The sequence below is a fragment of the Parambassis ranga genome, chromosome 19, assembly GCF_900634625.1.
Source record: "Parambassis ranga chromosome 19, fParRan2.1, whole genome shotgun sequence".
NCBI classification, from domain to species: domain Eukaryota; kingdom Metazoa; phylum Chordata; class Actinopteri; family Ambassidae; genus Parambassis; species Parambassis ranga.
Window position 1 is genome coordinate 16,667,351 of NC_041039.1, and position 27,654 is coordinate 16,695,004.

At 43.9% G+C, this 27,654-nt stretch overlaps 3 protein-coding genes across 15 annotated transcripts in view; 1 reads left to right on the plus strand and 2 right to left on the minus strand.

The window, feature by feature from the left end:
- Positions 1-635: 635 nt before the first annotated feature.
- On the plus strand, positions 636-7,102 carry mpi (mannose phosphate isomerase). Its single transcript, XM_028430429.1, has 8 exons — positions 636-676; positions 1,382-1,509; positions 2,578-2,778; positions 2,912-3,053; positions 3,144-3,323; positions 3,576-3,749; positions 4,489-4,697; positions 4,916-7,102. Exons 1-8 carry the CDS (start codon positions 661-663, stop codon positions 5,132-5,134), a joined length of 1,269 nt encoding a protein of 422 aa, XP_028286230.1. The 5' UTR covers positions 636-660; the 3' UTR covers positions 5,135-7,102.
- A 190-nt stretch (positions 7,103-7,292) lies between these two features.
- On the minus strand, positions 7,293-11,883 carry plex9.2 (PML-like exon 9.2). 2 transcript variants are annotated; one of them, XM_028430432.1, is made up of 4 exons: positions 11,621-11,883; positions 11,486-11,537; positions 8,672-10,318; positions 7,293-8,333 (listed from the first exon to the last, which is right to left on the minus strand). In XM_028430432.1, exons 3-4 carry the CDS (start codon positions 8,733-8,735, stop codon positions 7,675-7,677), a joined length of 723 nt encoding a protein of 240 aa, XP_028286233.1. In that variant the 5' UTR covers positions 8,736-10,318; positions 11,486-11,537; positions 11,621-11,883; the 3' UTR covers positions 7,293-7,674. The 2 variants fall into 2 exon arrangements, with proteins under 2 accessions (XP_028286233.1, XP_028286234.1); XM_028430433.1 differs by lacking the exon at positions 7,293-8,333 and having other exon boundaries at positions 9,584-10,318; positions 11,621-11,864.
- Positions 11,884-14,261: 2,378 nt separating this feature from the next.
- Positions 14,262-27,654, minus strand: part of LOC114451646 (unconventional myosin-IXa-like) — a 98,321-nt gene continuing 84,928 nt past the window's right edge. For 4 of the 12 annotated variants that reach the window (XM_028430424.1, XM_028430423.1, XM_028430417.1 and 1 more), the window contains 22 exons: positions 27,363-27,485; positions 27,133-27,282; positions 25,825-26,126; positions 24,196-25,299; positions 24,032-24,113; positions 23,677-23,880; positions 22,509-22,606; positions 22,307-22,410; positions 22,009-22,226; positions 21,811-21,927; positions 21,514-21,702; positions 21,321-21,368; positions 21,104-21,215; positions 20,346-20,407; positions 19,938-20,130; positions 19,660-19,788; positions 19,437-19,542; positions 19,051-19,182; positions 18,755-18,878; positions 16,679-16,908; positions 16,452-16,594; positions 14,262-15,849 (listed from right to left, as the gene is read on the minus strand). In XM_028430424.1, coding sequence (XP_028286225.1) covers positions 15,461-15,849; positions 16,452-16,594; positions 16,679-16,908; positions 18,755-18,878; positions 19,051-19,182; positions 19,437-19,542; positions 19,660-19,788; positions 19,938-20,130; positions 20,346-20,407; positions 21,104-21,215; positions 21,321-21,368; positions 21,514-21,702; positions 21,811-21,927; positions 22,009-22,226; positions 22,307-22,410; positions 22,509-22,606; positions 23,677-23,880; positions 24,032-24,113; positions 24,196-25,299; positions 25,825-26,126; positions 27,133-27,282; positions 27,363-27,485 — 4,359 coding nt within the window. In that variant the 3' untranslated portion in view covers positions 14,262-15,460. Of the gene's footprint in view, positions 15,850-16,293; positions 16,324-16,451; positions 16,595-16,678; positions 16,909-18,754; positions 18,879-19,050; positions 19,183-19,436; positions 19,543-19,659; positions 19,789-19,937; positions 20,131-20,345; positions 20,408-21,103; positions 21,216-21,320; positions 21,369-21,513; positions 21,703-21,810; positions 21,928-22,008; positions 22,227-22,306; positions 22,411-22,508; positions 22,607-23,676; positions 23,881-24,031; positions 24,114-24,195; positions 25,300-25,824; positions 26,127-27,132; positions 27,283-27,362; positions 27,486-27,654 lie in introns of all 12 variants that reach the window. The other 8 variants (XM_028430421.1, XM_028430419.1, XM_028430428.1 and 5 more) reach the window with 7 other exon arrangements.

The following is a 27,654-nucleotide window of genomic DNA, read 5'->3' on the forward strand; positions in this document are numbered from 1 at the left end:
TATAAATAAAGTGCACATTTCTTATTCATTTTACTTATTTATTAAAAATAAAAATAGTGTATTGCTGTTAAATACTATTAAATTAAATGGCTTCTTTAACTGGTGGGGAATGTGCATTTGACGCGTTGTTTGTGAGTACAATTATTTAACAATTAAGTATTAATTATTATTTATGTATAAATAAATATGTCATGTTATTATCATGAATTGGTGTAAAAGAAAACATACACTAGTTCATAAGTGAGCCTTTATTTTGAAGCTCTTCTAGGACAAACAAATCAAAACTCCTTCAGAAAACAATAAAGAACACCATTGGTCTGTATGATATATAGATTAGGGTCAATACTTGGAGCAAAGTGAAGCTCTAAATGAGAAATAAATTTCTGTCATGAGAAAACTGCACTTAAAAAAACATGTTTTTGTAGAAAAAATGGAAGTTATTAGTTATTATAATAACAACTGTTATTCGCATCAAAATATGTAGGATAGTTCTTAAAAGCCTAAAACAGGACAACAGCACAAACATAATAAATATATATTAATATATCGTTTGATGCAGTTTTTATCTTGAAAACTTTTAACAGCTGAATAAAAAAATGTCCATGGGGACGTTCGTCGTGTCGTGACGTCAGCAGCGGTCTGACAGCCGACGTTGCAGTCATGGAGGAAGTAAGAGGTGAGTGCGAATTTCTCCTTCATTAACTGTTTCAGATCACCTCCTGCAGCGATATATTTAATCCACCCGGCGCCGAGTCTGTTTGTGTACATCACACAGTGCGTGGGGCAGGTTATCGACACGACGACAGCCGACAGACGGCGCGTTGTTAGCGAGCATCCACCTCATCCACCTCGGCGCTAATCCGACCGGCGTTTTGTGTGTTTTCTGGAAATCTGATCCATTCCATCTAAAGCAGCGGCGGTACCCTAAAAACACAACTCGGCCCTGAAGTGTATTTAAAACGTGTCGTTTAGCCGCATGTTCTGACGATCAGAAGCAAATGTAAACCTGCTTACTGTACGCGTTTCTGTCAAAGAAGGCTGCGCCGTCAGCTGATGTCCTGCCAAATAATGAACCCCGGCGGAATCAGTCCCTCTGGGTCCACTGGTGTTAAATGAGGGAGTTACATCGTATAGCTTGTCTCTTGTAGGCAAACAGTCAACACCACACTGTGAACAGAAACACAGCACAGTCAGATATAATCAGATATAATATCACTGCCTGTTCCATCAGCCTCATTATATTTCTGCCATGTAACCCCCTCTTTGGTGTAAAATATCTCTAAGCTTCATGATGCTATAAAATGATGGAAGCACCTTCTGGGTGTCTGGTGATCCCTGGAATGCATATAATGCTTGAATCATGTGTTTGTTTCCTCCTCAGTGTTTCCCCTGACCTGTGCTGTGCAGAACTATGCATGGGGGAAGGCTGGACTGGACAGCGAGGTGGCCAAGCTGGTCGTTGGTGGAGACCCACTGGCTGTCATAGAGGACCGTAAACCATATGCAGAGGTAAGGCTCCACAGATGTAGGCTGTGTTGTCCTGGATCTGTAAGAATAGAATAGAATAGAATAGACTTTATTAATACTCAGGAAAATTCGGGTACCAGCAGCAATACACAGCGACAGTCAGAGCAAGAATTAAGTAGAATAAACTAGAATACAGTATAATAAAAATAAGAGATGAGAGGAATTGTGTACATAAAATTATATATTGATTGATATTGATTTAATAAAGTACAACATGCCTTGATTAGCTGGAACAATATGTTGCACCACTAAGGCTGTTAATGTAATTCTGTAATCAATAGGACAGTGCTTTGATTTGATTTGAAAATATTGTCAATTTACGTCCAGATTCTTTACATTACTAAAGAGACAAAGATGTAAATGAAGCGTGACTGGTTTGATTTTGTGGGATTGTTGGTGAGTGGCCTGGCAGAGGGGCTTGTTCTCTTCGTGCCTTTGCTAAGTCTTTCTTTATTTAGCCACAGCAGCTCTTGCAGGATTTGTCATGAAGGTCATTAGTTCATGTTGTGGCAGTGGTGACATTTTCATGTACCACAGGCCACGTTAATGTCACATGTTCTGGTTGTCAATGTGATTTTTTGTGTGGTTACAGTCAGTCAGGATGGGTGAATGGTTCATTATGTGACATGTTATTTAGCGGGGCATGCTAGTTTTTGTATAAATCCATGCATACCCAGATGTATGTTTGCTTTCCTTCAAGTGTTTTTACATATGATTTTGACATAAAATATGACTGCAATAAAAACAAATGTGACTGCAACTGTACAACACACATACAGTTAATAAAGGGAAGGTTACAGCCCAGAAGTGTCTGTCCACAAACACTCGGGTCCTTGACAAACTATATCCTTTATTTACATTAAATAAATTAGAGAGAGAATTACGCAGAGTGAGATAGTGAGGATTCTTCCCTCCTGACTGACTGTGAATCATGGTGGATTACAGCATTAGATAAATTGAGCAAATGTTTTCGCAGCCTGAAAGGGTGTCCCCCTATGAGGTATCAGGAGAAAAAGTAAGGAAAACTGGAAATAATGCTGTTTGTTTCAGCTGTGGATGGGTGCCCATCCAAAAGGCGACGCCCAAATCAAAGATAACCGGATCACACAGACCACCCTGGGCCAGTGGATCGCCCACTTCCCAGCCTGCCTGGGCTCCAAGGTGAAAGACACCTTCCAGGGTCAACTGCCTTTCCTCTTCAAAGTCCTCTCTGTCAATACAGCTTTGTCCATACAGGCCCATCCCAACAGGGTGAGTATGCAAACACACACCCACACAGGCTTCAGCTGTATTCGCCAAAGTGTGCGAACAGAGTGCTGATGAACGACGAACATGCTTTGCCTTTAGTAACCCTCTTCCTTTTCTGTCATTGTGGTTTGGTCAGGAGCTTGCTGCTCGTCTCCATGCTCAGTTTCCGGAGCACTATCCAGACAACAACCACAAGCCAGAGATGGCCATTGCTCTCACTCGCTTCCAGGGCCTGTGTGGTTTCAGGCCAGTGGAGGAGATTCTGGGCTTCCTTAAATGTGAGTCCCACTGGACTGAAAAATATCTGATAATTAGTCAAAAAACCTTCAAGAAGAAACATTTTGTGTATATGTGTGTGTGTCTGTCAGCCGTCCCAGAGTTCCATGCTCTCGTGGGTAACGAGGCAGCAGAGGAGCTGCGGTGCAGCGTAGGAGACGCAGTTCGTACAAGCCAGGCGCTGAAGAAGTGCTTCACCAGGATGATGAACTGTGAGAAGAAGGTTTTCGTAGACCAGCTCAACATGCTGGTGAAAAGAGTCTCTGAAGAGGGTGAGGAGGCTGAGCCAAGAGGCTGATGTTGATTTCTTCTGTTAATTAGCAAAGACAACATACCTCAGACAGCTGGTGCATTACATTTAGTAATGGAGTAATAAAGTATTCTATTTTAACACCTCCACTAGGAGGCAGCAAAGTCACTCATCTGTCTTTAACCTGCAGTCTTACTACCTATGGGGCTTCACAGGTCAGTTTCTCCACTCTAATGAATGAATTGTTTATTGTGGTCATTTGGGACCCCTACAGGTGCTGCAGGGAAGAACACATCAAGCAGCAATGGTGACCTGCTGCTCCGCCTGCACTCCCAGTACCCAGGGGATATTGGCTGCTTCTCTATCTACTTCCTCAATCACATGGTCCTGGATCCAGGCCAGGCAATGTTCCTGGGTGCCAACGAGCCTCACGCCTACCTTTATGGAGGTCAGTAGGTGATCAAAGGCGATGATACATACGTTTTTATGAGATGTGGTGATCTAGAGTTTATCCATTTATTGTGATGATTGTCTAACTTAAGCCTTAAGCTAACAATGCTTTCCTAAACTTACACTACTGTCTTACATCCACACTGATCTGAACATGCTGTAGACATAAATCTTTAAAAATCAGATATCATAAATATTAAAAGATACTCAACATCCTAAAACAACTTACAACTGTAACATTTGTAAGCAATGCATTTGTTTGGGACTACTTTTAGTTGCACATTCTATTGATTCAGCTACACGCATCTATCCCATGAGGTGGTCCAAAAAGTGCTGACAGACAGCTTGTTTTCTTTCCAAAAATCTGAAACATCAGCTGGAAGCAGAGTTCTAGTGTCATTCTTTAAGAAAAATATACCCAAGTGCCTGTCTGTGAAGTCAGCGCTCTGCATAACAGAAACAGATTGCAGCCTCTTCACCAACAGCTGCCTCAGCAGACCGAAATGTAGCGCAGCTGCAGGATGTGTTGTTGATGTGTTTAGCTCACCTTTATGTCTGGAAAACTGGCAGCCATGTCTCTGCTGCTGCTTCTCCTATATTCATTCCATAGCAGCCATTGTCAAAAGGCATTCTGGGAAACCATATAAAGAGAACAGAGCAGGGAATGCATTAACATATCTGGCTGATTTCATTTCACATTGTCAGTCATTTAAAATGCCCTTTTTCCTTCCATCTAGACTGTATTGAGTGCATGGCCTGCTCAGACAACACTGTGAGGGCCGGACTCACACCCAAATACATTGATGTGAACACACTGTGTGAGATGCTGAACTACAGCCCTGCTCCCGCCTCCTCCAAAATATTTCCATGTGTTCAGGATGCATCGGATCCCTGCGTGTCCCTGTATGACCCACCAGTGCCTGACTTCACTGTCATGAGGATACAGGTAGGACGTTTGTTGTTGGATTTTAACAACAAACAAAAACGACCAGCATGGTTTTTGTAGTTTTAATGTAATGTAATTCTACGTATTGTCATGTGCAGTCATAACAGATCCCAGGATCATACATTAGTTCCAGAGAATATCAAAGTGACTGATGAATTCAGCCATGTGCACATTAGTCAGCAGGTGCACATGTTGGTAATGCATCTTTCCTTGTGCAGGTCCCAGCCTCGGTGAAGCAGTACACCGTCGCTTCAGTCGACAGCGCCAGCATCCTCCTGGTCATCGAAGGCGATGCCATGGGAACCTCTCCTGCTGCCCTCTCTGATGTCACACTGAGACGGGGCACTGTGTTGTTCGTCTCAGCCAATGAAAGCCTTTCTCTGCACATCACTTCACAGTCAGGGATGACCCTGTTTCGAGCCTGCTGCCTCCTGTAGATGTGAGTCGGTGGCTTTTCCTGTAAAAGCTCACACTGTCCGTCTATCTGTAGTTTGACTTGTCTAGATCCAGACTGCGTTATGAATTGAGCCCAAGGACTGATGTGCTCTTTTTAGTACTTTAAAGGTGCTGAACAGAGGACACATTAAGATTAAAAGTATGTCAAGAGGTGGGGGGGGGGGGGGGATAATACTGGCATCGTGCTGTCTTCTGGACAGATTTACTTTTTATTCCAAGTATAGTTCAGCTGATTTAACATCTGGGATAAAGATAACACACTAATGTGTTCTAACAGTTCTGAAGCAGTGTGGGAAATGTGTTTACACTGGTGCAGTAATGCCACCACTCTACAGTTCCATCTTGAGGAGTGAGCCAGCCGTTGTCTTCCCAGCACCTGCTTTATCGTTTTAACTTTAAATAATTAAATATTCACCATTAAAACTCGTCATAAGAAAAAAAACAACATTGTTATGAGAACAATGGAGCGTATGCTGTTTAATACCTGCCTGTGCATGCTTGATTTTAGAGCAGTAATACAGCAGAGGATTCTCTATTGATCCATTTAACCCTGCTCAGTATTACAGTCTGACTGTTACCAGCGCATGTTTACAGTCTGGAAACTTATCGTCAAAGTAGTGAACAATCGTAAACATTTAAAAAACATAAACAGGAGTAGACATGAATCCCATGACGCATGACTACAGGGGAATCAGGAATTCATATTAAATCACATTTCTTCTACTGTAAGAGAATAAACATGCACTACTGCTGCTTGCTGCGCACTTAACCCTCTGAACCCCACAAAATGCATGTTCACATGCCCGAAACCGGTCCCTGAATGCATCATGCACCACTCTGTAGGGGGAAAAATATTAAACAACAGAGCAACTAGAGCTGATATGCAGAGTGGTTTGTAGATGCTGTAAACATGACTGAAACTGGACTTATCCTGAGGCTAAATGAGCCCACACTGTAGTGACCCAGAGTGGGATTCAGAGGGTTAAACAATTTTACCCAGATGTGTTAACACATACATTTCTTGTACAGTCGTACAACAAAATGCTGCATTGAATTTTATAGTATTATTGGAGCCAGGTTTTTGACTTTGTATGTTTTGTTGTTTGTACTGATCAATCAATACGTGACATTACATACTAAGAGAAATGATCCCTGAACTTACTCTGATCAGATTTTACTTGTTCATTGTTATAACATTGTGAGTGTTTTTTCCTCACAGTATAATACTCTTTCCAACAATAGAATGGATTCATTCAGTATGGTGCAAATCTTTTTGTGTAATATTCCAGTTCGTTTCAGGGTCAATCTGAAGTCAATCAATCATCAAGTGGATTTTCTTGTTGTGACCAGTTTTTATAGGCTATCTAGAGTCAAATATTTGAGTGAGTGCTCTATCAGCCTGCCAACCTTACCTGTGAATATGCTCTGAATGAAAGAAGCCCTAACAATGCTTTCACCTGCTTCATGTTGGCGTTGTGGGTTGATCTTATTTAGATGCACTAACTCTTTAGCTGTTTGTCGTTGCTAAAACTGTAAAATCGAAAAATACTGAGAGATAGAAGGATGTGAATAAAACCATTACCTCAAATCCATCCTTATGTTTGTATCAGATTATAAAGCGTCTTTATTTTCCATCCTTTCATGTTATATCGTTTTTAATGGATTTAGAATTCTAACCATCACAGGCCTTTTCGTTGTGATCTTGTTTTGTCACCTTTTAGTCTGAATACTGTACTTGTAGGATTTTGCACAAAGGTTATTTTTTTGGGTTTTTCCTTCTTTCTTCTTCATCTGCACACACAGATCTGAAGGCCATTATATTTGATTTTTGTTGGAATATTTCACTCGTCAGGGCATGGTTTTGCATTGTTGAATATTCGTGATGCTGTAGCATGGGACTGCAGAGAACGTGTATGTAAAAGTGGTTTAATAAAACCTTGTTCTGTTGAGTCTGAACTCTTTTTTTCTGCATGCGTCCTAATACTTAATGTTGTGTCCTAATGTCCTAATATTTCAGGTTTTACTTCTCAAAATAAGCAATGAAATGCTGTATTATCTTAACATTACTCTTATGTTAGCATGGCAGATTCAGGGACCGTTCTGGGAATCATTTGATGAAAAAAAGAAAGAAGCATCATAACCATTTTATATTGTATATAATGTGGAACAAACACAAAATATAATAAATACATTTATTAGAACATTCATCTGACATACTTTAACATATTAAGCCCACTACATTTTGAAGATTTATGACATCTGAATGTTGTTTTTACTAACAAAGACTAACAGAAGTTAAAAAACGGAATTTTTGTTAGTGCTGACAAACAAAGGTACCAAACAGCAGGCGTATGTGTGTGTGCAGTGTGTCTGCATGCATCCCTCACCTTTGAACAGTCGTCCCTACACTTCAATGCAAGGATACGAAGTGTTTTTTTCCAGCTTCCTCTCTGTGCACCATGAAGTTCTCCTTCCACACATTGGCACAAACAATGAATTGCACTGATAGAGGAAGTCTCCATCAGTTTGAAAATAGTTGATGTAACCGGGCATTAAGTTCTCCCTTCTGGTCTTCTGCAGCCTTCCCTGGCTGTATGAAGTGCTGTCCTGTCACCTTGCAGGGTGCTTTGGCTTCTGGTTTGTTGGCAATGGTGTCCAAAGTAAACTTGTGCTTGCAGATGATCTCAGGTGTGGGTTCAAGAACAGTGTACAGTGTCTGTAATGCCCGTACATCCTCCAAAGCATCATGGGCCTTGTAGTTTATCCCCAGCAGCCCCCTGACAAGGTTCTCCTGCCGAAAACTCTGGAGACCATGGTCCTTCAGGATCTCCCGAGCCAGCGGGAGAGTGTCCACACAGCCTGAGATTGAGGCCTCAAACTCTGCTCTAAGGTTCAGCTCATCCAGCGCTCGGACCAACAGTGGACAGTCAAAGCGGCGAATGTTGTGGCCAATGAGAAGAGGGCGTCCAAGCATGTGAAGGAAAGCAATGAAGGCAACCAGGACCTCTCTGAGGGAGTTGGTGAGGACGAGCTGGCGATGGAGGTAGAGCCTCCGTCTGCGGACCCTAAAGCCGGTCACTTTGGATGCCCCTCGCTCCATTCGACCCTGAGGAATGACGTAGAGGTTCAGTGAATGACCTCCGCTCACTGCAGCCAGCTGGACAATCTCACATTTTGGACCTAGAGACACAATAAGCAGATCACCTCCTGTCCTTTTGATACTGGGTGTCAGCAGCAGCACATACTGGAGATTATAATGATATAACTGAAGATTAGAAACTGATAGAACACAGAAATAAGAATGTTTAAAGCAGTACAGCCTACAAAAACAGCACTGTCCATCTGCCACAAACAATGCAAGAAATAGAGAATAGTATTTTGAGCTAGTCTACTTTATCCGGCGCACTGTACAGGCTGCACATGCGCACTCCACACATGGAAAGCCATAATAAACACATTCTTCTGTTGGGGAAGTGCCAACTTGTATTGATAAAATGTTAATTTCACACCATTCTTACCCAGTCCGGTTGTCTCTAGGTCAAAGAAAACCTGCTGCTGCTGAGGGCTTTCTGCTTCCTGCATCACGCCGGTTCCTGAAGTCTGACTCTGACGTTTAATAAAATAAACTAAATCAAATCCGGTGCGGTCAACGGAAGAACATATTTCACTACATGTTACTACGCTTTATCGATAAACAGTAGTTTAAGTCATGGTTGTATGGAAACTTTCCCGCCATCGTTTTAACCACAGACCGGAAACCGGAAACTGTTCTTCTTCTTCGGTCTCATGCACAACTGTTGCAGCGCAATATGTAAATTATAGCAGAGGAATCACTTTGTAAAAAGGTAAAGTCTGTGAAATAGTCACAAGTGTCCAGGAAAGGCTGCTGATTTCTGAGGCTGTGTCTAATAACGTGTTTATATTTTTAAAAGAGGCTGTTAATGATACGTTCATTATTGTTAATGATACGAGCTGTTCGTGTGGTTATAAATAAAGGGGAGAAAACGTATTGTGGTTGCCTTTTAATGTGTAAAACCTAAAAATACTACTTTTTCGTTGGTTTTGTTTTTGACAACAAAAACTTTTGTTTTGAAATCTTTAAACTTCCGGTTTAGTCGACGCTGAAGAAAAAAGAGAAGAAGAAACTTTTGAGTTTCGGGGCCACTATCAATCCGACGTACTAAACTGACACTGCAGTATATAGTATATAGTACAGTATAATAATGCCAGTAGCAAAGGAAACCTGTTTTAACAGCAGTTCACTCCAGCTGATAAAGCTCAACGTGAAATACACAAAGATGTCATTTAAATTTCTGAGTGGGGTCTGGTCCTGCTCTGCCCTCAGGTGGTGAAAGGTTGCTACAACACCGCTGTGTTGACGTTCCTTCCTGCATCACTGCTGAAATTTGACATGAAACAAACTTTACCAGTTAAAAATAAAAATATACAGTTTAATAGTTCTTGTACACAAGGAGGATATGACACTTGCTGCAGAACATTAAACAAAGTTACAATAAATTACACAGAACATGTCTGAAATGTCTCTTAATTGAATATATAATAAAATCTGCTAAACTGAATACTTTTTTTGGCATCAAATTCGTTTTTTGTTTTTTGTTTATTTTTTTAATACAGTCTCATTGCCCTGAAGGTGCATCTCAAGATGCTCCCTTTGCTCGGCTGCCATGACTTGCACAGTTCCTGCAGCATCCTGGCATCCTCCACAGCGTTGTGAGCGTTGTATGTTTTCCCCAGGAAGTGCTGCACCATGGCCTCCTGAGAGTAGCTGCGCAGGTTACGATAGAGGTTCTTACTTAGCAGGTATGTGTCCACAAACCCTGACACCACCTGCTGGAACTCCTGCAGGAGGAAGTACTGCTGCAGCACTCGGGTGAGAACAGGTGCATCAAAGCGCCGTGCATTGTGGGCCGCCAGCAGCACAGGGTGCTCGAAAGAACGGAGGAAGGAGATGAAAGAGGTGAGGGCCTCAACCAGAGGGGTGGTTTCCATGGGGATCCCACGACACAACAGTTCGCTGCTGCTGACAGAGAACCCCGTCACCCGGGTGGCGCTGTCCGTGAGGGGGAGGCTGGGGATAGTGTAGACATTAAAGACCTTCTCTCCAGAGATGGCGGCAATCTGGATGATGTCACACACTGAGGTGTCTGAACGCACAGACGAAGGACAAAGAAAGAGGAAAGATGCATAAACTGTGAGTGTGATTGTGGTTGTTTGACTCTGTCGGCCTTATAGGAGACCCTTGACCTGCCAGGGTCTACCCGCCTCTCACCTACTGACAGCTGGGATAACCTCTGGGTTAAGATTGGATTGATGTTTTCAGTGTCAGAGGGAGGAAATGAACGTTTGTTCAGAGGTGAGAGCAGAGTCAGGTCATGTTTCTTTATCTTTCATATTCTCCTGCGTGACAGTTTTCACATTTTATCGTAAAACAAAATCTAACACAAGACTGTGTGAATGGTGTATTCACACCTGTAACATCTGGATCAATTCATGCTGGCTTTCTGAGCACCTGAAACACACAGCATGTACTAGATAAGGTCAGGACCTTTCATGGCCTGTGTGTGGTGAAAACAATCACCCAGAATTCTGCTTAAAAGAACAGAAAATTCAACAATCATCTAGAAAGTGAAAGAATGATGCTCCTCAGGACACAGGTTATTACAGTTAACTTGTATTAGTAACAGCTTACTGGTGTGGTTCCTGAGAAATCAGCCACCACCTCTCATACACAGACAGAAAGAACACACCACAGTGTTGCCTAACAGCCCAGATCTGACAGGAAGGCTCATTTCTGACTTCCTCATGATACAGCACAGAAACGCACACAAACACCCTCCACTGTATCTTATTGGTTCAAAGTGTAGTAACAGTCAGTGATACTCCACCCAGCTCTGATTAAACCACAATAAGATCAGTTTCTTTTCAGTAAGTTCCAAAGAGGAGCGCGTGAGAGAGATTAGAGATCAATAAAATCAGGAACTGAAACGCACTCTAATCCTCCTTATCACTCTGAGCCAGTCTGTGAGCAGGTGGAGCCTATGGCTGGATTCACTGGACATTAAGGATCAGATCAGCTGTGTTTTCATTTAGAACACTTACATGGGACGTGTTGGCAGATTAATGTCAAACAGCGGTAGAGTTTCAAGGAAGTGCAAATATCAAAAAGTGAATAAATCATCTTATAGATTTGGAGGTTTTTTTTACACATTTGACTAGAAAATAAAAATAAAAACACGGATGTCCAGAGATTCTTTAGGAGGAGAAGATAATACTGAAAGCCACAGCTGTGGTGATAAATAAGTGAATATTACCCAGTCCAGTGGTCTCCAGGTCAAAGAAAACGGTGACCCTGTCATCAGCCATCTGCAGGGTTTAAATATAAATATAGACATATATATATGGATTGTTAGAGATGACGAAACATTTGGAAGAAGGAACGAGCTTACCGTGCGTGTTTGGACGTCAGCTGAGCGGTGTGACAGATGTTTGGTGCAGTCAGCCTTTAATAAATTCATTCATGGGAGGGACCGACAGGTGAATCACGGCTTTCCAAACTTCTCTGTCACCAAACTTTCGTTTTAGCGGAAGAGAAACTTGGTTTTTCTTCTTCTGCTGCGTGAATCAGCTGCTGCTCGTGCTGTTGATCCAGGCAACAGGATTCACAACAAAACACGTTTTCTGTCACAGTGGAAACTTCGCGCTGTTCCTTCGCTTTCATTTCTGGCTGTTGTTTCGGGGCGGGGCAACACATTTAAATAAAGAAATTAAAAACCAATAAATAACGTGTAATGATGTAACATACAGCCTAAAGGTAGGCTAAATAAAATCAACACAAATTAAATGTAAATATAACGTATTAAAAGAATAATAGCTTAATAATAGTTTAGAGCTATATAAAAATACAAATTGGTTTTTTTAATTTGTATTTTTGTAGCATTTAAACAACAAGTATAAACGAAAATGAAATTAAATATTTTTTTAATTAAAAACAGCGAAATTGGTTTGAATATGTTTCTCCATTCATATATTTAATTTGTTCCACAGCCCACTGCTCCTGCGCTGCCCCCAGTGGCTGTGTGTGAGCATCGAGCAGAGATCGTTAGGTTGAGACAAACCATCACTTAAACCTGCTGCTCCTCTCATGTCTCTTAGATTGTACCGTAATAACTGTACCGTAATACCTGGGCTGAATGTTGCTCTGCTCAGCTCCCTGTGCTCAGAGTGACCTTTGCCCTTGGTCCAGTCTGGTCTCTGTTCTTTCACCCGTGCTCCACTCTGCTCCAACCAGCGCCTCCATGTAACAGACAGCAGCCACAGAAAGCTGAAGACAGCTGAGCCAGTCGTCCCCCTTTATACATCCAGGCCCTTTGTGTCTACGATCACATCATCATCTGAGACTCCAGCCTTCATGTCACTGTCCATTCTATATTATTATGAACTGTTCTCATGTTTCTCTGTCAACCAATCACATCTTCTAAAACCAACCATGTCTGCTCCTTCCTCAGAGTCTTTACTAAGATTTGTTTTAATCTGAATTCCATATGGCGAGCTGGCAGAGATGCTCCCAGTGGATTGTGGGTAAAAACAAGTTAGTGGTCCTGACCTGAAGAAGCTTGATTTGATTCAAAGTCAGATCCAGTCATTTCATCAAAGATCACACAACTGCTCCGTGTTTGGCTGATGTTTTGCTTTTTTAATAAGCAGATGAATTCCCCCATAAAGTCTTTTTTTCCTTACAACCATAGAACATGTTTATATTATTAAAAAAAGAAAAAGAAATATAACACAAACTGCACCTTATACATACATAACCATGTCCAGAGTGGTGCAGACACACAGACCGACACAATGCTTTACTTTGTCTTTTTCTTCTTTCTTTTGCTTTATAGCACAAAAAAAACAACTACTGACCGTGGCCCTTTAAAATGTTGCCACCATGATTAATAGTAGATAATGGGCCGTACACAGGATAATATATCCTTTTAAACCAATGTACATCCCCAAAAAGCATGATCATAAATAGTATACATACACTGTATAAAAGAGGAACAAAAACAACCAGAGAAAGCAGGGCATGCCTTCCAGTGACAGGTACATTCACGTTTTTCTTTTTTCATTGTTTTAATATTTTGCAGAATGCCAGAATATGGACAGCTCAGACACACACCACAAACACCTTCCCATCAAATATCAGCTCAAAGATATCTGACCGGGAGGTTTGTCGATTTCTTTTTAACTTTGCTTCTACAGTTTTTACACTGTAAAAAAATAAAAGTCCCCACACCTCAGATCAGCACTGAGACTTCCAGCTGATTAACACTGATTGTGTTGCGAGCGAGGAGACGTTGCAGCTTTTAGAACAGAGACATCATTGCTGTCAAGCTACTGAGTAGTAGAGGCCTAACAATATTACACCGTACTGCTTCGACACCGCAATGGACAGACGAGAGAGTAAGAGGGATATGTAGAAACACGTGGACGGTCTGAGTTTTATTATTAGTTGCTACTTGTATTTGTGTCAGGCAGATTAAATGCTACTTTTCACAGCCAGAGCCGGGAGAGAAGAAGAAGGTGGAAGAGCTATACGGTTATGTTGCAGAAAAAGATGGCTCAGAGGACATGAGTGGACGGCGGGAGCGCGTGGATGAGTGCAAGAGTAAAGAAGCGTGCAACTGTTGTTTTCCTGACACTACCCCGAGGTCACAAGCTGATCATTTTATTAACATCATCCATTTTCTGGTGATTGGTGGAGAATCTATAACTGGACGCGCTGCTTCAGTCAGCAGCTCCTCAAACAAAGCCAATCATAACAGCAGGTAAGAGGTAAAGTCACATTGAAGGCCAGCTGTTCACTGTTTTTAATGTAATGACAGAAATGTTTTTTTCCCTTAAGGCTGCTGCCAAGAAGTGTCAGACACTGACCAGCAGCAACCGCCACAGCAGTGAGTGCACTGGAGGCAGTGTGGGTAAAGAGTTGGGATCGAACCACCAACCTTCTGGTTATACATATATATATATATATATATAGAAGGTTGGTGGCACTGGAGGCACCCACACTGCCTCCACCCACACTGCCTCCACCCACACTGCCTCCAGTGCACCCACACTGCCTCCACCATACTGCCTCCACTCACTGGTGTTATCAACTTGTGATGTCGGAGTAGCAGCATGAAAACAGTAACTGTCACAGCAGCTGCTGTCAGCTTCCATACAGGAGTTTCCCCACAGGTGCAATGAAAACCTTACGTCAGGTTTAGTGTCACTTAAAAACAATGGAAGGAATTACTCTTTCATTCAAGACACACAAACAAAGGAAAGAAATAATGGCTTTCATCTGAACAGGTATCAGGTATCAATAACAACATCTATAATACAGCAATAATATATATTAAAAAATTCAAGTCCTGACGTAGTAACACTGATGTTTCTGAATTAAAGTGAAGGGCTGCAGAACACTGAGCGGCTGGCTGACACCTCGGATCAAGGTTGTGCGACGCTGAGATGAGATTGCGCAGCTTTTCCTTCTTATTATTTCTCGAACGCACAGCCAGAACCGCCTCTGCTCATTGTGAAATAATTAAACATACACACACAGAAACAAAAGTGGAACCTGAATTCCAGACACTTCACTCCTCAAAACAGGAAACAGAGACCAATCAATAACAAACAACCCAGGAGAGCAGCACCAGACTTCCTGTCTATTTACACCTTTTCCCTCTGCAACTGAATAAAAATAATAATAGTAATAATAATAATAATAATAATATTATGTAACATGACAGCTTTCGACAGTCTCTTCAAACTGATGGAGGAAAAGGTGTGATGGAGAAGCATGCAGCCTCTTGGCTGGTGTGTCTGTGTAAACGTGAAAAGCAGACTTAGCTTCGCTGGTTACAGACAAAATGTCCGCCAGTTCAGTCGGTATGGCTACATTTCTTCTGCGTGGCTTTAACCACCTGCCCACACACTAAAAAATAAAGACAGGGCACTGTGAGATTTGGCTTTGCAGGAGTGCAGTTTGTAATAAGTTTTCTCTTGTCTCACCACTGGTCCTTCACCTCTCCTCCTCCTCCTCCTCCTCCTCTGACCGGCCCCCCTTTTGGACCAGCAGGGTCTCCAGTCCCTCTGTGACATGTTTCCAGTTTCAACAGCTTCCTGCTTTAACCGGACCAAGCGAGGAGAGGGGTGAACACCGAGGAGGGGCTCGCCCCGTGACCAGCCTCGTTCAACCCCGGACCCTACTACCTCCCCTTTAAACCAGCATGATGCTCCATACGTTCTCTGCATCACACCATGAACTCATTGCTGCCGTACAGAACCAGCTGCTGTGGCCCCGAGCCAAAGTCCGAGTCCCTTTGGTGGCTTCCGGAGGGCTCGCGTGGGGAGCTGCGGCTCAGCCGGAGCCTGTGGCGCGTCTTGCCAGTTTTGTGACCCCCCTCCGCCTCTGCCAACGGGGCCCCCAGGCCACAGGAGGTGAGCAGGGGCCCAGAGGAGGAGGAGCGGAACCGGTAGTGCGGGGATGGAGAACCAGATGCATTTGATGAGAAAGAGGAGGAGGGGTGGTAGGAGGAAGAAACGGTGGAGGTGGAATCAGCTGAGTCCTGGGAGTCCGGCTGGCGCCGCAGGGCTCGTCTGCTCAGTGCCTCCGACTTCCTGGATCGGTAGGTGCCTTGCTCTGTGGACAGAGAAAGAAAGCAACAGGGTTTCTATGTGAAACATATACAGTCCCGCGTTCACATCTGGTTCTTGAGCAGAACTCAACACACAGACAGAACCGGTTCAGCATGTGTCAGGCAGCAAAAACACAAAAAACACAAAACAAACAACTCTCGTGCTCAGTGCTACACAATCTGACTTATTAGCAGTTGCTCAGGACGCCAGACAAATGACAAGTTTCAACAGAAGTATGATGAGCAGCGATTTGTACAGAGATGACATTTTAATATAAAGCTATAGGTAGAATATGTTTTAGTGTAAACACAAAGTACTGTAGACAAATGAGGACCGGACTTTAACTGCTATAATTGAGCCATTACATTAGCAACAATGCCATGGCAATAATTATCTATAAATGCTACTACTACTAATAATCATATATATATATATATATATTACTTACATTACAGCCAAAGTATTCATGACCAAATGACTGCAAATGTAAACAAGATATGATTAGCAGACTTTACCGCTTTAATGACTTGTTAAGCCTAAACACTCTGCCCACCCGATGATCACAGCGCTGGTATACAGCTGTCATCACAAATACTTCCCACCTACCAGAAGGGTCGGATGTGGCTCCCTCCGTCTCCATGGTGATGTTCTCAGAGCTGTCTGCTGTGCCGATGGAGGCCTCAGATTCAGGAGTTTCATCATCCGAAGTCCGTGGCTCCAAGATCAACATCTCATAGGTCAGCTCCTCCCTGCCGACACACACGTTAGAAGGTCAAGGTTTGCTTTTCAATGCCCAATATGTGGCATTGACAGCAGCGGTGCCAACGGCGTACTTTTCTTTCTGCAGACTCTCAATCTGCTCTGTGAGGATTCTCTCCTCCTGCTGCATCGCCAGCTGCTGCTGCTCGTTCATCCCATCCTCTGCTGCATCCTCTCCTCCTCCTCCTCCTCCTCCTCCTCCTCCTTCTCCTCCTGCAGTCTCTCCATCAGCCACATGGGGTGCTCTTGGGCTGAGAGGAGGTGAGGGCGTGTGGGTACTGCTCTGCCAAACACGACCTTTTCCCTGAAACACAAAATTCCAGCGTGAGGATGTGCTTTAGCAGAGGATAGATAACCACTCTGACGATGGAGCACACAAAGCTGAGGCATCATAGACACAGTTGGATGTTTTGACCACAGTTCACGACATCACTACTAAAAACTATGACTTCTAACGTCACTATATACACACACAATGACACAGTTAGGCTTTACCTTAGGTTTAGCTGTGTTAGGCTGCAGATTAATACGTTGTGAAGCAGAAACAGAAAGCAAAGGCTCAGAATTTTGCAATAAATTTCCAAAGCAACAGCCATAAATTCACATAAACAGCATGCAGGAGCTACATACATTAGCTACAAAAGAGAGCTGAAAGCATTTCTAAGGTCTATGTCATTACTGTCAATGTGTTCATGAAGCCATAGAGAAGAAATATTGCTCAACTTTCTCAGTTGCTATAACAACCCACAGGAAGTGACATGTTACTTCAACATCCAACAGTTCAGTATTAAAGTAGGCAACAGTACAACATAAACATGTATAACCACTGCTTTCTACCAACAGAGTGCTGCCTAGTGGTACGTATCTCTCAATCTCTTAGTAAACTGTTAGATACTCCGGTAAACAGGTATTAAAATACACCTGTTTCCTAGTTACAGTACATGACACACAAAACTAGCCAGCGTGTTCACTGCAGTTCACCTCATGGCCACAGGTGTCACTATTAACAAGGCTTACCAGTTCTTAGAAATTTCACAGTACAAACAGTTCCTGGGAGCTTGGTGGTTTGTCATACTATCAAATAAATTCAGACCAGATCTGCCACAATTAATTTCAAATGAAAAAAATTTAAATAAACAATTTACTCTATGAATTGAAGAAAAATATGATTAATATATATATATAATATAATAATAATATATAAATCAATATATATATTATATAATATTATATAGATCAAGTCTAAATCCTTAGTCTGGTAGTCAATTCTCAATTTTCTGTATTTATACCTATGAAAGAATCAGACCCAACAGTAGCAGGCCATGTTTGGTCCCTTCATACTTCCCATTGTGTTCAGGTTAAGTTACTTCCCATATTAACAAGCAACAAAAGCAAACAGACTCTAACAGAGCACTGACAGACAGACGTCACCACAACAGCATGAGTGGACGGATCGACAGGACAGGACTGGTGGAGGTGGAGGTGGAGGTGGTGGGCGGGCACATGGTTTGGGAGGGGCATACATACCGGGGTGGCAGTGCGGGTTATGCTCATAAACCTAACAGCAATTAGTACAGGTTTCTGGAAGGAGGGGCAGAGGGAGGAAGGAAGCACAGGTTAGGGTCAGGGAGTGGTGAAGGCCATCATGCTTGTCTGGAGCTGAATATTTGCAGGTTAAAGGATGTTGGAGGTAAACTGAGGATCAAAAAATCCCTATCTTGCCCAGCTTAATGCTGTCCACATATCTCCTAGACCTACAAAGAATTGAAACACTGCTTACTGGGAAAGGTTAGATTTTCTTCTTTTTGCTGACCCTACATCTATGTCAATTAGAGGACAGTAATTTGATAACGGAGTTATTTAGACATCAATGTACAGCAGTTATTACTGTGTGGAGGAAATGATGTGTGATTGTGGTTTGTCGGCTTTTTGCTGGTGTAGAAAAAGCCGAATCTGTTCATGAGAGATGTAAAGAAACAGAAGCACATGCCCGTCATGGCCGTGTGGGAACCATGCCAGCTGAAAAAACGTTTCCATTTAAATGATAAGAGGAACAAGCAAAAACAAAGGAACCAACATTCACCTCAGGACCAGGGAGGAATTATTCATGTGAACATGTGTGATGTAGTGGACCTGCAGTCGGATCTTACCATGGACTTCCTGATGTGGGTCAGCCGGCTCTTGGCTTTGCTCTCTGCGAACTCCAGACTGCTGATGTCCTTCAGGCGAGCTTTGTATTTGCTCATCTGCTCGTTGATGATCAGCTCCACACACCTACGCGCCAGAGCAGCACAAAGGGTCAATTTGTGAGTGTAGTGCTACATAAAATACAAGTTTAACCCTCAGAATTCTGAGCAAGATGCATTCAATGACCACTTTTGACCACTGCATCTTGTTCGGTTTATTTTGTGTCTGCCTGGATGAAATAATACATTTTTAGACCTACGCTGTTGTTTTGCTGATGTCTTGGACACTCTGAAGCGGGTCGATGGTGTCGGGGCAGCGAAGGATGCAGGGAGCAAACACAATGGCGAGGGCGTTGGCTGACATCCTGTTCGTCTCCTCCTGCAGGGCGATTCTGTAACATACCACAGTATAATCCTTTCAAATCCTGATGTTGATCCTTACAGACTATAACACCCACTCCCTCCAAACACAGCTCATCCAGTCACAGTTATTAATGGCTGGAAAAACACAGAGAATCTGAAGCTGCAGCTCTGGTTTGAAACAGCTGACCACACAGACACAGAGCCGTCATAAGATCTCATTTCAGACCCGGGCTGTCTTCCCTCAGGCTGCTCTGCTCATGTCGATTCTGATCTCATCACTCACCTGACCAGATGGAAGATGAGGCGCTCCAGTGTGCTGAGGTGTGTCCTGCTGAGCTGATCGATCACTGAATACACGCCTCGGATCATCTCCCGCTTGTCTGGCTGACCTGAAAACACACACACACACAAACACACCGTTCAGGTACATGCACCCTGTGAAACTGACTCACAGATAGACGAGCCTGAAAAACAGCAATGACTGAAGGGCCTAATTATGAGCTTACCCATGGCTCTGAGGAACTCCTCGTACAGTTCAAAGGTCATGAGAGGGCTGGGCAGGTCACGGAGCCACTGTTTGAGCACGCTGGCAATGACGTGGATGTTGTAGTCATCAAGGTTCACGCTGCTCACATCTAGAACGAGAAGATGTTATTGATTCTTTCTTGAGTCATCGGGCTTAAAAACGTTGGTGATAATAATCAGACACACCTACCACTAGTCTCCTAGAATAAAAAAGGCCATGTGACACAGATACAGGAAAAATCTTTGGAGTCAGCCTCACCTGTGTCGAGCCCCTGCCGGAGTTCTTTGATCTTATTGGTGGAGCCAGACTTCCTGTAGATCCCCTCAGTGTAGAGGCCGTGCATCTCGATGTAGTTGATGAGCTTCTCCACCAGCTGGGGGACCGTTCGCTCCTCACTGGTCAGACGGGACAGCTCCACACCGAACTGCCGAGACGACAGCTCCGGGTCGTACTGGTGTGAAGACACAAAAAAAGTATGTCATATTACAGGGAGACTATTTTATGGACAGATGCTGATTATCAATAATAACAGCCACATGTCTGAGAGTACTGAAACAAGCAAAGGTGTTTTTAATTCAGGAGATATATTCGATCACAAATTGTAGTTTTACAATTACATCCTGAGCAAGATCACAGACTACAAAAGAAAGATTTACATGCTCCTACCTTTTTACTGCATTTGGTGGTCATCCTGGAGCAGCACTTTCTGTGGCAGGCGTAGCGACACACTTCACACACACAAAAAAACAAAGAATCAGACTGATGGCATCTCTACAGCCTCCTCACAGCAGCGGCAGCAGTCGGGTAGACAGTCACGACTTCTGAGACTCGGGTAAGCAATGAGGCGGGCAGAGAGTCTGGATGTGATGTCTGCTCTCTGAGTGCAGCTCTGTAACTAGATTGAAGACTGATTCATGAAAGGAGCGGTGCGTTTAATCGAATTCTGCTGACACTCAGGCACGCAGGGAAAGTGTGTTCGTTTTGTGTGTAAGTGTGTGTGTGTGTGTGTCTGTGTGAAAGGAATAGGAGGGGGTGTAATGTGCCATGTGGATGGAAATAATACTACACACATGGGCGTGAGTGCCTGTGGGTAAGTAAGTTAGGAGAACATTAGGAGCTGCTGCTGCTGGTGTGTGTGTGTGTGTGAGTGTGTGTGTGTGTGTGTGTGTGTGTGTGTGTGTGTGTGTGGACTTGCAGATTCCTACAGCTTGCTTTTAGAGCTGAATATGAAAATCACAAACATGCATCGCAGGTAACCGTGCACTTTAAGAACTATAATACAGATTACAATATTTTAAAAATACTTTTTTAATGTACAGATTTACTATGCTACAGATATTCTAGTAATAATTATTACAGAACAGAGAAATGAAATTTAAGTTCATCAGCTTCTGGTTTCTACTTCTGAGTTTAATGGTCCTCACGTTTGCAGACGCAGGCTCGGTCCATCATCCAGATGAGGGAGGAGCAGTACTCGCAGTATGTGGGGATGCTGTACTGGGTGGACTTGAAGATGTGGCCGTTATGTTCCTCCACCTGCAGGGGGCAGCACGGGGCAGCAGGGGCATGATTCATCTCAGTTCAGATGTGACAGTTTTTACAGTCATTATTCCTAAAAGTGTTGCTAAATTTCCAACTCACAATGTCGCTTTCCTTCTTCCTCGACTTCTTTCGCTCACGTTTAGGAGCCTGATGATAAGAAAATTTTGTAATGAATTAATATTGTACAGATGTGTTTCTTTCTTTTAGGCAGAGGAAATTTCTTTAAACATAAACATGAACAAAAAGATCTCATTAATGCTTCACTGAATCCGTCCTGTGTTTAGTTCCTCACCCTGCCGATGGTGCCCTCCATGGGTTTATACTCTGTCATGAATTCATCCAGGAAGACCTTGAAGGTGTTGACCCACACCTTCACAGGCGATTCGCTCCAGTCTCTCTGCTCCAAGCGCATGGTCTTCTCCAGGATGTGCTCAAACAAGGCGTACAGATCCTTGTAACGGATGCTCTTCCCATCATCCATCTGTGGAATGAGGAGAAAACATGGTTTTATATTTACTCTTCAGGGTGAGTGTCAGCAGCTGGGAGAATGCTGGGAAAGAAACGAAAATCAAAAGGGCAGAGGACTCACAGCCAGGGCCGTGGAGTACGAGTTGAAGATGTTGATCCTGAACTCCTTCAGCGCCTTCTTGAAAACAACATCCACCATGGTGTCCTTTTTACCGTCTTCGGAATCCAAGTCAGCAATCTGAACACAAATGTGTTTTTAAATGAACGCCTGATGCTACGTGAACTTGTTCATGATGTGGTAACAGGCTCGCCGCCTCACCTTCTTCATGAGGAAGTCGTTCATGCTGCGATAGTCGTGGGCTGAGGTGAGGATGTGCAGCGCGTCGTTCTGCCACTGAGCAGGTTCCAGGGCAATGCTGCTGATCTTCACACTGCGGCGCCTCCTCATCTGAGACGGCTCCTTGTTCTCCTTGCTGTCCCTGATCCCCTGAGGATGAGCTGCCTCCAAGTCTGGACTGTGAGGAGGAGACAGGCCTTCTGCCAGACAAGACGAGGATAATCTTTAAATGTTCTGTTCTTGTGCAGCAAAGCAGAGCAGAACGTATATAATGTATTACCGCTCGTCTCTCCTGCTTCACTCCTGCTCGCCTGTTTGTCTCTTGACAGTTTCTTCTCACTGTGTTTCGTCTTACTCCAGAATCGCATCTTCCCTCTCATCCTGCTGACCAAAAAGACAGTTATTTAAAAAAAACATGGCAGCACAAAACCAGAACCAAACTTTCCATGGATGTAAACAGAGACACCTGTGAGCGATCTCACCTTCCATCTTGACTGGACATTTTCCTGAGGACCTCCATCTTGCCCAGGTCTCCTGATGACATGGTCTTGTGGATCTTTTTCTGGTCTTTGTGAGAAGGCTGGACAGCAGACAACAACATCGATAAGCTCCAAACATACAGCAGATCAGCTGATGAAGCTCTGGCAGATCTCAGATACTATCTGGGATGCTGTGGACTGATATAATTTAATAAGAGCTGTTCATCCTGTTACACTATTTCATGGAAAAATCAATATATGTAAGTAAAGCACTACTGAATCTGATCCTACATGTTAGATCACAGAAACATTAACTGAAGAAAGAATGCTGATAAGAAGAGTGTGTGACAGAGAAACAGGAGTCAGGTGTTCGTGGACACAGTTAGTGAAGAGATGCTCTGTCCGGCATGCAGGAGCAGCGTTTGACGTGCAGTGTTTGGTTTTAAAAACTAAGGACGATGTCTTTGACTACAAAAAGCGTCATAAGACTTAAAAAGAGACGTCACAGGGAAACATTAATATGATTAATGCCTACAAGAAACCTTCTTGTTCATGACTAAGTCTGCTGAAATTGTTGACAACAGATTTCTTACATAGGTTTTTTATTAGGAAAAAATGAAAAGATTCAGCCTTTGTCTGTTTTAGATTTATATTACATTCATTCATTTCCTGACACCCAGCGGTGCCACGATAGCTTACATGGCATCCATTAATGTAGGTTGTTGTTCTCACTGCAGTGCAGCAGTGAGAACAGCACTGAAGCACTGAATCAAAGCAGTCTGTCTACACCTATGACTGTAACGTAAGGTCCAACAAAACCATGCATGCATAATAATTCAAAAAAAGAAAAGAGTGAACAGATTATTTGCCATCCTTCAAAACGCAGCATGTGCTGAGGTGGTGAGGAAAGGTGATGTTTTTAAACAAGCAGCCACCAAAGCGACGTGCACGGCCATTCACTACAGAAGGTGACTGACTTTCACCCTCATCAGTCCGGGTGTGAAACAGGAGCGGGCGTGTTAGCGGAGAAAACACCTGCTTGGTCTAAGTGGTGGTTAGAAGGGGTTAAAAGGTTTCTCCTCCTGCCACGAGGCCAGGTCCACCTGAGGAAGAGGTGGAGGAGGAGGAGGAGGAGGAGGAGGACAGGAAACTCGTTCATCCGGTGTTTTACCATCTCAGAGTCACTGTGACAGTCGGGCTCGGGGTGGGCTCGTGGGGGAGACAGGGAGGGGGGCAGCGTGCAGGAATGGGCGGGGATGTAGTATTCATCGTCATCGTCCGACTGGGTCGCCCCCTCAGAGTTACAGCGGGTGAGGAAGTCGGAGCGCGTCCGGGACATTCGAGCTTTCTTTTTGGGGCCGGGGCGGCCCACCTGCTTCCAGGCAACCACAGGAACAGATCAGCTGTGTGTGTGTGTGTGTGTGTGTGAAGTCTGAACTTTTAAAGAGTAAAGTCATAGTAACAATATGTGTGATGTGCAGTTGATGCGTGAACGAGTGTGTGACAGTGTATGTTGTGTGTCCTACCTCTCTGTTTCTGGATCCAGTTTTGGTGTCGTCTCTGAACATGGCAAGAGATCTTTCCTGGTTCACCAAATCCTTATCAGACCTGCAACATACAGTTTAAAGAGGCTTAACATCATTCACTGTTATGTCTTCAAACTGCATCACTTCCTTCAGAGCATACGTACTTGGAGAAGGGCAGCTTGCGTCTGGGGGGTGAGAACATGCTGCTGGAGGGTTTTTCCACCATGTTCACAATCACAGTCTGGCTGGAGCTCTTCTTCTGGGCTTTAGGAGGTTTAGTGTCCAGGACTGGGCTGGGAGCCTCCTGTGCAGGCCGGGTGGTCCTCTTCTCCTTCTGACTGGGTAGGACAGCGGGAACAGAAGACTTTGGCTCCAGGACAATCTGGATGTCCACCTCTGAGGAACTGATCCCTGTTACATCTGCAGTCTCTTCATGAGTGGCTGAAGAGGTGGACTTAGATGACTTGTCCACCCCACTTATGTCTGTTTTGGCCTGGGGAGACATTTCCTGAGGCTGGTCCTTGTCTGTTGCTACCTCCAGACCAACGATAGAGGTCATCTGGGACGTGGCTGCTCCTGTTTCAGAGGTTCCTTCGAGGGTTTGGGCTGCCAGCAGCTCCCCCTCCTCCACTGGACTCTCTTTCTGCATACTGATGAGCACCACCACAGGCCTTCGAGACACAGACTCCCTTCTGTCTTTGTGTGATTTGCTGGGGCTTTCGAATTTTGGTTCATGAACCGGACTTTGGTCAGAAGCAATATAAAACGTTGCTCTTGGTGCCTCTATCACAGGCTTCTCATTGTAGTTTGAATCTCCTACAGGTTGGTCTTGAGGTGCCCCTCCTTCAGTCTCCATGTCTTCCACACTGAGCAGTTCAAAACTTCCATGACTGGCTGGAGATCCCCGCGGTGAATGTCGCTGATGCTCATCCACCTGACCGGTGCTGCCGTCTGGGACCTGGTCTTCCAGCAGTGAGCCTCCAATGCTGGTGCTTCGGACTTTGAGGAGCTCCAAGCTGAACTGAGCCTGCTCCAGCTCTCTCATTCGCCGGCTTTCCCGTTTTGATCGGTTCCTCTGGCTGCTCTCATCGACACTCCGGTTGCGCTCTGAATCCTCTTCTTTCTCTGTCTCTGTTGCATCAGACTTAGAGTCTTCAGAAAGCTCCACATCCTGTCCTGTTGGGGCCAGTTCCTCCACCGTGCCTGCATCCATCTCTGCTGGTGGTTCTCTGCTGAGTGTGACGTGCTGCTCCCTCAGTTCTCTGAACCTGAAGAAGGAGTGTAAAAAGTCTCATCAGCATCCATCTCTAAACAGGCAGTGACAGCTCACATGTTAGTTGTACTTATTTTAAATCATATTTCTGGTCAACTGACGAATTTAAGGCCAGTATTTAAGACCAGTGTAGCTCCTGTGCTACATGTGTGTCTCTTTCTTTGCTCTTACCTTTATCTGATAACTGTGTCAGGAGGGTTATTGGCTCAGGGCCTTCCTTGTTTGCTCAGAGCACAGAGAGCCGCAGTGGACAGAGGCAAGGTTGGACTAAACTGAGCTCTCAAAAGGCTCTTGTGTGTGCACATGATACAAATCTTTAAACCTTTTAAGTAATTTATTGCTATGTTTTGATTAATTAGTTACAGGCAAATGCCTTGAAAGCCCTAAGATGGCTAGCTGAGCTTACAGATGTTTTCAGGTGTGTTCTTCCAGGGTGACACCAGGTTTATTCAGATTTTAGGTGTTTTTTATATCACAATAAAATCCACCTGAATACTTCCCCACAGATTCTTTCATTCACCTGAGGCGTGTCAGGTATCCCCTGCCCATGGACTGTAACAGTGTCACCGCCGTGTGCGTCCTGCAGTACCGCCTCCTCTCCTGCAGTCCTCTCCAAGATGCCTGAATCGTCGTAGCCGCCACAGTCCTGCGATGTCGGCAGTTTCTCCAGCTCCTCTGTATGACGATGGCCGAGTCCCGCGAATGAAGGAAATTCCTGCGCTCCCTGTAAGCCCTCCAAGCCGCCTGCAGGCACACCGCCGCCCCCTCCTCCACACTGGAGTCGATGGTAGACTGTTTGAGGAGGCAGGATCGCCACCATCGCTGCAGAAACACAGAAGAAGAAGGAAAACTCATGAAAAACACCAAAAAAGGGTTAATTCTCCTCCACTCTCCAAAAATATCTCAAATTCTTCAGTTGTTGTTCGTGTCATACTACAGTACATGAAGGCAGGATGATACATCACTGGAATGCTTGACGAATTCATGCAGGCTGAGGACACCTTGCGATGTTTTGGAATAACTCCAGTTCAACATTTGAACTGCATTCTTGGCATTGGAATGGGAGAGTAACACCATTACAGATTAACACCGAGTTTTCCATTGACTTCATATACAGCTATAACATATGTCAATAACTATTATATAACTATTGCTTCTGAAATGTTATCTGTGTTTGTTTGGATTGTTTCCTCTCAGCCTGGCTGGGATTTGGACGGCGCCCCTCCAAGGACCCTTCCAGAGAAAACACAGCAGCCTGGCTGCACTGTTCTCTTCTTCTGTCTTCTCCCATTTGCCTTCCTTCATCCCTTTTCTCTTCATTTCTGCTTCTTTTTCCTTTGTGAAAGTGTATATTTTCTCTTCTTTCACATGTTGTTTTTCTTAAGAGACAATGTTTAAAGGGGTTTTAAATGACTTTTATGTGTGCAAGTTATGTTTAATGTAAAGTTTGGATTGAAAGAAAATGCCTCTAGAAGATAAAAATATGCACTTTATGTTACAGACACTGCAACATTAGCCTGAGTAATACATGGAGACTGCTGTGAGTGCATATAATCTATAAAGGAGGGTCTATACTTAGAGCACTATGAACATATCTGGAGTAAATGCACAATGATTAATCACTCGAAGCTTTAATGTGCTATGGAAACTCTGAATTGTTTATTGGGGAAACTCAGCACTAATAACACTGTGGGCAGCAGTGGCGCAGTGGTATAGCAGTTCAATCCCCTCCTCTTTGCTGGGCTGCCTTAAGCAATTTCCCCATTGTGGGACTAATAAAGGTTTCAATTATTATTATTATTACTATTACTGACAACATTCATCTCACCTGGAGGACGCACGAAGCTCGTCTCATGCTGACAAAGTGCTTCCTCTCCAGGACGGCCCTGAAGCGGCGCTGCAGCATGACGATTCGCCGCAAGACTTCCTGGTGGAGGAGGGTCTGAAGGCGCTGACGCTCCGCCTCCCGAAGGAATACCTGCATCATACAGGAACATTTAGATTAGAGTAGATTCCACAAACATGATGACAGAATGAAGTGATCTTCAGACTCCGTACCATCGTGTTCCCCACTTGATAGCCGGCAGGGAGCAGGTGGATCCGCCTGAAGAACTCTCTGATACCTGACTTTGTAGGGCTCGTGCCCCGAGGCAGCAGTACGTGAAAGTGGCGCACAAAGTCCTGAAAGAAGAAGCGCAACCACAACAACACATTTAGATATATCTAACAGCAATTCATGAAGAACAGACCTTCACTGCACAATCTGATTCATAATGAAGTCTCTCCAAACATGTGGCCATCTCTGGGATATGTTATCAAAACAGCTTCATGCTACATGTCTAGAAGAAAA

What these genes read in the sequence shown, in the direction of transcription:
- mpi (XM_028430429.1), top strand. An exon ending in ACCGTAAACCATATGCAGAG is followed by an intron (nt 1,510 to 2,577) that starts GTAAGGCTCCAC and finishes TGTTTGTTTCAG; the next exon opens with CTGTGGATGGGTGCCCATCC. An exon ending in TCACGCCTACCTTTATGGAG is followed by an intron (nt 3,750 to 4,488) that starts GTCAGTAGGTGA and finishes CCTTCCATCTAG; the next exon opens with ACTGTATTGAGTGCATGGCC.
- plex9.2 (XM_028430432.1), bottom strand. Translation starts at nt 8,735, where the DNA reads ATGCAGGAAGCAGAAAGCCCTCAGCAGCAGCAGGTTTTCTTTGACCTA. An exon ending in CCTAGAGACAACCGGACTGG is followed by an intron (nt 8,334 to 8,671) that starts GTAAGAATGGTG and finishes TTGTGTCTCTAG; the next exon opens with GTCCAAAATGTGAGATTGTC.